At 49.2% G+C, this 9,993-nt stretch overlaps 1 protein-coding gene across 1 annotated transcript in view; it reads right to left on the reverse strand.

Annotated features, from left to right (window-relative positions):
- Nucleotides 1–441: 441 nt before the first annotated feature.
- The window catches only part of slc9a5 (solute carrier family 9 member A5), an 11,764-nt gene continuing 2,212 nt past the window's right edge, over nucleotides 442–9,993 (reverse strand). The window contains 16 exon segments of the mRNA XM_035142670.2: nucleotides 442–3,186; nucleotides 3,446–3,562; nucleotides 3,684–3,753; nucleotides 3,919–4,068; nucleotides 4,269–4,395; nucleotides 4,793–4,884; nucleotides 5,289–5,415; nucleotides 5,499–5,569; nucleotides 5,778–5,867; nucleotides 6,020–6,222; nucleotides 6,309–6,529; nucleotides 6,857–7,034; nucleotides 7,112–7,190; nucleotides 7,951–8,024; nucleotides 8,027–8,113; nucleotides 8,353–8,655. Of these exon segments, the coding sequence (XP_034998561.2) occupies nucleotides 2,594–3,186; nucleotides 3,446–3,562; nucleotides 3,684–3,753; nucleotides 3,919–4,068; nucleotides 4,269–4,395; nucleotides 4,793–4,884; nucleotides 5,289–5,415; nucleotides 5,499–5,569; nucleotides 5,778–5,867; nucleotides 6,020–6,222; nucleotides 6,309–6,529; nucleotides 6,857–7,034; nucleotides 7,112–7,190; nucleotides 7,951–8,024; nucleotides 8,027–8,113; nucleotides 8,353–8,655 (2,582 nt within the window). The 3' untranslated portion in view covers nucleotides 442–2,593.

Below are 9,993 nucleotides of genomic sequence, written 5' to 3' on the forward strand. Positions count from 1 at the left end.
TGTAACCAATCATCACTCTCCAGAGCCCCTCTAAAACCTCACATGCTCCCACAATGCAACAGGTCAATAAACAGAGTCACTTCATCGTCCACATCTGTCTGACATCAGACATGAGATACGTTCTTCAAATGTTGTTTAGATCAAAACCCACATTAATTATCATTTTAAAAACTCAGTTCATCCTCGTATGACTCAGGACACAGTGAACATCTGTAAGTGAGTGTGAGAAACATCTGTAAGTGAGTGTGAGAAACATCTGTAAGTGAGTGTGAGAAACATCTGTAAGTGAGTGTGAGAAACATCTGTAAGTGAGTGATGATACAGTCCTGATTTAAAAGAACTGGTGGATTCCTCAACATTTGTTCCTGACATTTGTTTAACGTCTCCGCCATATTTAACAGCTTCATTTATTTGTCTCAGACTCAGTAAAGACGAGTTTGCTCAGAAAATACACCTCACATTTATTGACGCCAACATTTTGACACAAACAGTTTTCATTTGAATTTGGACGAATCACAGATGAAACTCAAAGACTCTGCAGCTGGTCTGTGATCAGACGCAGCAGAGCTGGTACGAACACTCGTGATGCGTTCAGGTTCCTTCTGTCAGATCCAGTTCACGTATCTTTTCAGTGTAAAAGCCTTTTCTAGAAGCAGCAGCATGTTTCTCTTACTTCAGTCACTGGGAGACAACGAGGCGACAGGACGGACGACAAAGGTCTCCAGCAGCTGCTGCAGCACGACACGTTCAGGGACCTGGAAATCTGAACGCCTGGGGCACCATGAGACCTGCTGGTGGAAACTAATGAGTGAAATCTGTAATATTCACCTGATTAATCTGATCCTTTAATTTGTTCACAGGGATTATTGATCTGCAGCTGGTTCCTTGTGCTGTGTTCAGGTCACATGGAAGTTTCATAAAGAAGGACGGACACGGACTCTGAGAAGATAATTAAACCCAGACGTGATGATCCTGTGCTACATTATCATCCAGTGTTGCTTTGTTACCAATGTAATAAAAGGTTCTACATTTAGACGAGTGCAGCTGTGTGTGTCTCTTCCTGTGGTCCATGCTGATATGGATATGGACAGCAGTGTTATGAGATGCTGTGGTGTTGTATCCTTATTTGATGTTGTGTTGTTTGATGTTGTGTTAAGTTGAGTTGCTGCAGCAGCTGCTGGACTTTGTGCGACAGAAGCTGTAACACAAACTGACTCTTTGGCAAAACAAGACACACAAACTTCAGATTCAGTGTGAAAACATTCTGCTGGTGAATAATGAACCTACACACACACACACACACACACAGCGACACAGAGTAAGGCAGTTATAGACAGACACACACTGTCTACATGTTCATGAAGCTTTTACACTTTGGTCTTTGAAAACAAGCGACTCAGTCGATCTTTACAAACGACGCTCGACACGTCGACGGAGATAAGGCTTCGGAACACTTCTGTCCCCTCAGGGAGTCCAACTGCAGGTGGCGCTGTGCACACACATCTTCACTCAGACCATTACAGGACAGTTACACTTTATTACAACATGAGTCTTTGTCACTCAGCATGTGAACTGGTCAAGGATTAAAAAGACTGATTATCTGTAGATGATCAATACTTCACTGGTTTTTCTAAAAAGCGGCATCAACACTTTAAGATGATTCACTATAAATGTAATATTTATAATATTTAAAGTTAAATTGATCTCATCATGAACATCAGCAGAGATGTTCAAGTACAAATCTATATATTACTTCCCGTCATTAAACGTCTTGTCGTCTCCTACGAACAGGAAGTGGGACATGTGACTCCACTGACAAAAACACAACATCACATTAAACTGAATGAACAGATGAGGAACTGACGCAGGACGGATGAGACAGAAACGAGTCATGTGACCCACTGAGACTCTTTCTGCGTTTTTTAAATACGTCAGACGAGACACAAGAAGCTCTGAACACAAATGTCTCGCCCCCACCTTCACCTACTCTGACGGATTTAGGCGATGAATGGGACAGTGTAGGTCCAGAATTTATAGTCACGGGGAGGAAGTTATAAATTCCAGACCGCTTTCTGATTGGACGCAGAATGAGTGAACGATCGTGAGTGAATGATGAGTCATCAGTGTTTTACAGGAAGAGAAAAGACAGAAATCTAGATGTAAAAATACCAGAATGTTGGTTTTACAGTTAACACAGAGTCACAGGATTCTACCTGGAACACGTATTAATCAGGTCATGTGACCTGTCACGTGTGTGGGTGGTGACGTTAACGAGCTCAGGTGATTAAACATCTCTGAACCAAGTGGGCGGAGCGGAGGCTGTGATTGGACGGATGATTATCATATCAGAATAAGGGCACAGTCAAATAAACGCAAATGTATCAATGGCGAACCTTCCCCTCCCGTTCACTTCTGTGTGAGTGGGGGGGCAAATAAACCTTTATGTCCTGTGACAAAGTCAATCCGCAGCTTGACTTCAGGTGGAGTTTAACTTTGGTGAAATTTGAGCTGCTACATTCATGTGTGAGTGACCTTGTGTGAGAACTGACAGAGCGAGCTGGTTTCTTATTGGACGACCTGACATTCGTGTGCGTTACAGCTGGGTGGGGCCTCGGCTGTGTGGCTCGCTGCCGCCTGCGGGGGGCGCTGACACCAGGCTTCTCAGGTAGACACAGGGGTTCCTCCTCCCCCCTGAGCCAGGGGTGGAGCCTGGAGGAGGTGGTGGTGGGGGCAGGGACCCGGGGGGCCTCAGAGATGACATGAGCGGCTGCAACTCCTGCGCTGCCGCAGACTCCTCCTCCTCCTCCTCTTCCTCCTCCTTCTTTTTCTTCTTCTCCGAGAAGATGAAGGAGCCCTGTGACACCTGTGCTCCGATGGAGGAGGTGCTGCTCCCTAAACTGCTGGGTGGGGTGTAGGAGGCCGGGCGGGGCCCTCCCAGTCTGGAGAGGGCGCTCACGCGGGGGTGGATGGGCTCGACAGGGGCTGGTGGCGAGGAGATGCTCTCCAGGGAGGAGATGCTCTGGTTCCAGGCCTGCTGGAGGTCGACGGGGATGATCTTTGTGGCCTCCACAGACACACAGGGGGGGGTGGAGCCCACACCACCCTTCCACGGTAACTGGCTGCCTCCGCTGATGGGTGAGGGGGGGGCGGCGGTGGGACTCTGAGCCCCGTCCAGAGCTGCTGGGACTGAGGGAGGAGACACAACGAGAGGAGGGTTAGAGTCTAAACGGCTCCTGTCTCTGGCAGTAAAGGTTCTTCAGGGGGGGTCAGATCCAACCACTGATCATCAGTGTGATCAATCACAGAGAAACTGGAACAGCTGCTGTCGTCATCACGTTAACACAAACTTTTTAACTTTATTGAAAATCAGGTTTGAGAACAGGTGATAAAACCACGATGAGCTGCAGCACAGCTGGAGGTCGACAGGTCATGTGACTGATCTCACCTGATGTCGGTCGGTCGACCTGACGAGCGACAAACATGATGCCAACGTCTTCATCCTTCTCCGGGTCTGAGTGTTCTGCTTTGTCTTCCTCCGACTCCACAGGAACGACCACTGGATCTGAATACACACACACAACTCGTCAGTGCACAGACGCGCCCTGATGGCGGTCAGGTGTGTTGAAGGTGAAGGGCCCCGCAGAGGCCCCTGAGCGCTCTGACCTCCCATCACTGGGCCTTACCTTTGTCCTGCCAGCTGACGTTGCGTCTGGGTTTGTCGCCCCCGTCGTCTTTGGTGTCAGATCCTCGCCGCTGTCGAAAGAAGAATAAACCCGTCAGCTCACCTGCAGCTGTGTGTGTGTGTGTGTGTGTGTGTGTGTGTGTGTGTGTGTGTGTATGTGTGTGTGTGTGTGTGTGGTGTGTGTCTGTGTGTGTGTGTGTGTGTCTGTGTGTGTGTGTGTGTTGTGTGAGGTAGACCTTCTTGAGGCTGCGCTCCTTCTTGTGTCGTTTGTGTCTGGTGGACTTGAACGTCTCCATGCGACTCTTCATGTTTCTCTGGAAAACCTCCCGATCCTGACGCTCCTTCTCCCCCAGAGGCATGAAGTGTCGACTGTAGTGAGACTGATACTGAACAAACACAACACAGACACACAACAAAGTGAGTACACTACATATAACACAGTACTTATAGAAACTCTCTGTGTGTGTGTGTGTGTGTGTGTGTGTGTGTGTGTGTGTGTGTGTGTGTGTGTGTGTGTGTGTGTGTGTGTGTGTGTGTGTGTGTGTGTGTGTGTGTGTGTGTGTGTGTGTGTGTGTGTGTGTCTTACCCGTCTCCTGGGTTTGTACAGGTTTCCTGCGAGGACATGATGTGTCTCTGAGTCCTCCTCCACTTTGGCTCCGGGGACGTTATCAATCACCTGGAGGTCCAGACACACACCGCTGCCGTTCTCACGCCTGGAACACGCAGACAACAAGTAAACAACACGTAAACAACACGCAGACAACAAGTAAACAACACAACACCGAGCCTGGAACAGACCACATTGTCCTTCTAAGATTAAACTAAATCACAATTCACATTCAACTACATTTCCCATGATGCCCTCACTGCCTGGGGCTGATGGGAAATGTTTCTCATCATGTGAACAGTATTTATTTCATCACACACATCATGTGTGTGAGTCTGTTTCCATCAGTACAACACGTGAAGTGATGAATCTGATCACATGCACACGCACACACACACACACACACACACACACACACACACACACACACACACACACACACACACACACACACACACACACACACAAACACACACACACACACACACACACATGGGACTCACAGGTAGTTGGTGACGTTGGTGACTTCAGGAAACGAGGCTCTGGAGGCCATGGAGGGAAGAGACAGTCTGGCCGAGGTCAGGACGTTCCCACCCTACACACACACACACACAGAGACACACAGACACACAGACACACACACACACACACACACACACACACACACAGAGACACACAGACACACCCACACACAGACACACACACACAGGTCAAAGGTTAAAAGCTGTCCTCACATCAGCGTTCCCTGTTTCTCCTCTTGAAGGCCACATCTCCCATAATCCCTCAGTTCTCTACACAAACGTTGTAAAGATGGATTGAGGGTCTGACGTCGCCGGTCACACTTTCACTCCATGTGAAGCCTCGCTGCAGATTTGCTTCACCGCAGGAACCAAGTGTTTCATTAACCTGCTCGTTTGCACAGAATGAAACGAGCAGAAGGTGAAAGTTCACCACTGATACATTCACACACGTGGGACTGAAGTGGCGACTCGCTCTCACCTGGTCGATGACGCTGATGGCGTCTCGGATGTTGATCTTCTGATACGCCTCCCACAGCTCGCTCTTCCTGTACACCGACTTCCTCAACAGCAGCTTACTCAGGTAGTTCTTATCAAACTGCTCCCACCTGAGGACGACACACACACGTGACCACTCACGTATGACACACGACCACAGACATGATGTCATCAGGATGTCTTCAGGACTGACTTGTCTCGCCAGTGGTGGTATCCCTGCAGGCCTGCGATGTCCTCCACCGCCGTCAGGATGTGATCAAAGGCCTGAGGACACAGGATGACATCATCAAGATATCAGATCAATAACAGGAAGTGACCGTGACCACGGAGCTGAATCTATCAAACATCTGAATGATGGAGGGAGAGAGAGAGAGAGACGACAGGAGCACAGGTGGTCTTCTCTTTGACTGAAGAGGAAGACAAAGGAGAGGAGGAGGAGGAGGAGGAGGAAGAAGAAGAAGTGTCCTCTCACCCTCTCGTGGATCTCCTCGTTGATGGTCGGTTTTCTGCTGGTGGAACGAGGAACTTTGAGCCAATTCACCAGAGGTTTGATGGTCAGGCCCTGACAACAGGAAATGAACGTGTGACACAGACGATGACCTCAACACCACAAACCAATCAGAAACCAGGACACGTTCACACAACCTTCAGACGTCATACAACACACACAAACACACACACAAACACACACACTGCAGTGAACTCAGCTCTCACCTGGAACATGACCGTGAAAAACACCACCACGATCGTCGTGGCGACAAAGTAATCTTTGGCTTTGACGCGCTCGCCGTCCAGCAGCACCACCAGAGCGAACGCCACCGCTCCCCGCAGGCCGCCGTACGACATCACCACCTGGTCGATCTTGTCCAATGGGACGAGGCGGAAGCGGTTGAGAACCCAGGTCTGACCGATCACACCTGGAGAACAGAGGTTATCATAGGTCGGTTACAGATGGACAGAGGGCGGAGGTCACAGTGTCGGGGGAGGCGAGGGAGGGACTGACCCATGGCTCTGAAGACGAAGATGAAGACGAGGGTGCAGGACACCAGGCCTGTGTCCCAGGCCCACTTGGTCTTGTCCACGGCTGAGATCCCCAAGAAGATGAAGATGATGGTTTCAGCGATGCTGGCCAGAGTCTTCATCGTGTACTTGACCGTGGTCCGAGACTTCTGGGAAATGTTGGCCTCCACGTATTTATTGGCTCCAATGCCACAGAAGGTCATTCTGATTAGATGACAAGAGGGACACTGTCTCTATGTGTGTCTCTTGGTGTGTGTGTGAGTGTGAATGAGAGGAGATGGGACAGGGACCAAATTAAATATCAATCTACACTAAGTAGTCTCGTTGTAAAAGACTGAATTGGACTGAACAGCAGCTGTTAGCAAAGAAAACAGGGTCAGTAACACTGTGATTGATTCTCCATGTTGTTTCTACTCTGGCAGCTGAGGCTGCTTGTTTTCTTCATGAAGAGGGTCATGTGATCGAAGCCCGACAAATCGGTGAAGGCTGTGTGTGTGGCTCATGGAGTTCTGCTCGTTCTGCTGGACTTACGACAGGATGGCGGACAGCGAGAAGAGCTCGGCGGTCAGGTACGCCAGGTAGACCAGCAGGAAGACGAAGAGCGGCTCGATGATGCGGACCTTCTTAGTGAAGCGAGTGATGAAACCCAGGATGACGGCAAAGAACAGACCCACCAGAGTCCCGCCGATACTGACGATGAGGAAGGAGGCTGCGCAGGAGGAAGATGATGAAGATGAGTGAGCTCCAGAAGAGAAGATGACACTTTTATCGTCTCTGTGAACTCACCAACTCCTTTGAAGTAATCTGCCGTCTGAACGTTCTCCGCTCCGACCTCCACGAAGGAAATGTAGACTTTATATAAAACCTGCAGCAGAGAGAAGCGACAGGTCAGACATGATGACGTCACTCAGGTTACCGATGGTTACCGGTTAAAGGGCCGTGACGTCACCTGTTCCTGACGGGAACCAGAGTGTGTTAACCAGAGTGTGTGTGAACCAGAGAGAGTGTGTGTGTGTGTGTGTGTGTGTGTGTGTGTGTGTGTGTGTGTGTGTGTGTGTGTGTGTGTGTGTGTGTGTGTGGTGGTGACTGAGCTGCACTGATGTCACTTCCTGTCAAGCACAGATGATGAATCGTCATGGAAACATGTAGAATGTTGTTCCTGCGGCTGCAGGTCACAGTTTCAGTTTCTTCCCACACTGAGTTGTGTTGGTGGGATTAGCTCAAATTCTGAGTTCTGCGGAGGATTAGAAAGCTGCAGAGTTAATCTGCTCGAACTCTTTAATCTCACGTTACTGAGTCAATGTGAATTCTTTCTGCGTCGCTCTGTTTTTCACAATAAACTTCTTTAACGTGTTGGAACGTTTGACTCAGAAGAAAAGTCAGAACGTCTCCGCTGCTGAGACGAGGATCAGACTTCAGGTCTGTGACAATAAACCATATTCTGGTTTTATATTTCAATGATGGGTTAGTTTATAGACAATTATCAAAATAACTCAGAAATACAACGAGAGCAAAGTGGACATGACCGACACACACACACACACACACCTAGTAAGCCTCTCTTACATATGTTTACCTCTTCTGCCCTGTGTGTGTGTGTGTGTGTGTGTGTGTGTGTGTCTCACCACGGTGACGGCGTCGTTGAGCAGTGACTCTCCGAACACGATGATGAAGAGCATGTCGTTGATGTGAACCTCTCGAACACGGCCAGCACCGCCACCGGGTCCACGGCCGAGATCAACGCTCCGAACAGCAGGAAGTCCATGAGGTCGGCCTGCACACGCTCATCTGCACACACACACACACACACACACACACACACACACACACACACACACACACACACACACACACACACACACACACACACACACACACACACACACACACACACACACACACAGGAGACGCAAATTCTATTTGTTGGTACCTGAACGTGTCATAGTTACAGGATGACATCACAGAGTCTCCAGGTAGCTGACCCTCTCTGACCCCCAGTTACTGACCCTACGACCCCTGTAACTGACCTATGACCCCCAGCAGTTTGGCGGCATACAGGCAGAAGCCGGTGCAGAAGGCGTTCCACAGCGTCCCGACCACGGCGTACGTCAGGATGGCCCCCAGGTTGTCGAAGAAGAGGCGGGCGGGCATGAAGTACCCGGCGTCGCCCACGATGGTCGGCAGGAGGAAGAGGAAGAAGAGGGCGGGCTCCAGCTGATACAGCTGCTTCTTATTGGCTATGAGGACAATGCCGCCCAGGACCAGGCCCAGCAGGATGAGCATGCAGCTCTCTGGAACCACGGTGGTGAAGCGCTGGGAGAAGTGGAACACTGCAGGAGAACCAGGAAATAAAGTGAGAGACACACTCACACATCAGCTGATCCAACGCCACCGTGACCTCGTCCCTGTGGTCGCCCTCCTACTGCTGATTGGATAAAGGAAACACTCGCTTGGCTCTCATTGGCCGGCTCTTGAGGAAACGTTTCTGAATGAATAAATAAATAAATGGACGTAAGGACGGAAAGCGAATCTGACGTCATCATTCTTTTATTTTACATGACAAAACATGTCGTACGTGTGTGTGTGTTTGGACACATAGAATCTATCATTTAAGATCTGCTGTGAGTCTGACACACACACACACACACACACACACACACACACACACACACACACACACACACACACACACACACACACACACACACACACAGCTGATCCTCCCACACACCAGACGCAGCGAGGACAGAAACTCTGAACGTTCATCAGCTCAACAACGAGAGATAAAACTAATATCATTTAATTATCATTCAGACACACACTGTAGTTTATTTAGATCACACACACACACACACACACACACACACACACACACACACACACACACACACACACACACAAATACTGTTGATTAATGTGCCGCTGAGAATAGTCCCCAACACAGTCCCTGATTCCTGTTTGAGGGGAAACGACTGAGACGTAAGAATAATAATTCTCAGGATCCTTCTCTGGACAGCATATCCCAGGATGCATTGTGCTGGTGATGAAGTTGCTCTGCAGGCGGCGGAGCTGCAGCTGCATCTTCTCAAAGGAGCTGAGGATGCAGTTCTAAATACAGGTGTGAACGCACTCAGATATAGATCAGATCACACCAGACCACATTCAGAGGTGTGGGACACATGTGTCCACATTAACAGTGTGAACACTAACACGTCCTGGGACACACATGGAGGACGTCCTCCTCAGGTGACGTCTCTGAGCCGCTGCAGTTTCACGACCAATCAAACGTGTAGTTTCTCTTCTCGTTGATTTGTGACCAACGACTCAATATCAACACAGATCACAACATATGGATCCAAACTTTTATTAAAGTGACTCTCCTGACTCGTCCCTGACACACACACACACACACACGTGCCGACCCCCACACACACATTGCGATCATACACATCTGGAAGCTCAGACTAACTAACACAAATGACGTGTGTGTTCATTTGCATGTGGAGACGTGAGATCCGATCACAAGTGGCAGGTGTGAACTTATCGCTGGCCACTTGTGATCGGATCTCTCAGGACAGATGTTAATACCAGATGTGTACGAGTCTCATTTAAACTCGGCCTTCGTCCTCTGAAGAACTGATGAAGACAAATATACAGACTGACCCTTT

Source organism: Hippoglossus stenolepis, chromosome 1, assembly GCF_022539355.2.
Source record: "Hippoglossus stenolepis isolate QCI-W04-F060 chromosome 1, HSTE1.2, whole genome shotgun sequence".
NCBI lineage: Eukaryota > Metazoa > Chordata > Actinopteri > Pleuronectiformes > Pleuronectidae > Hippoglossus > Hippoglossus stenolepis.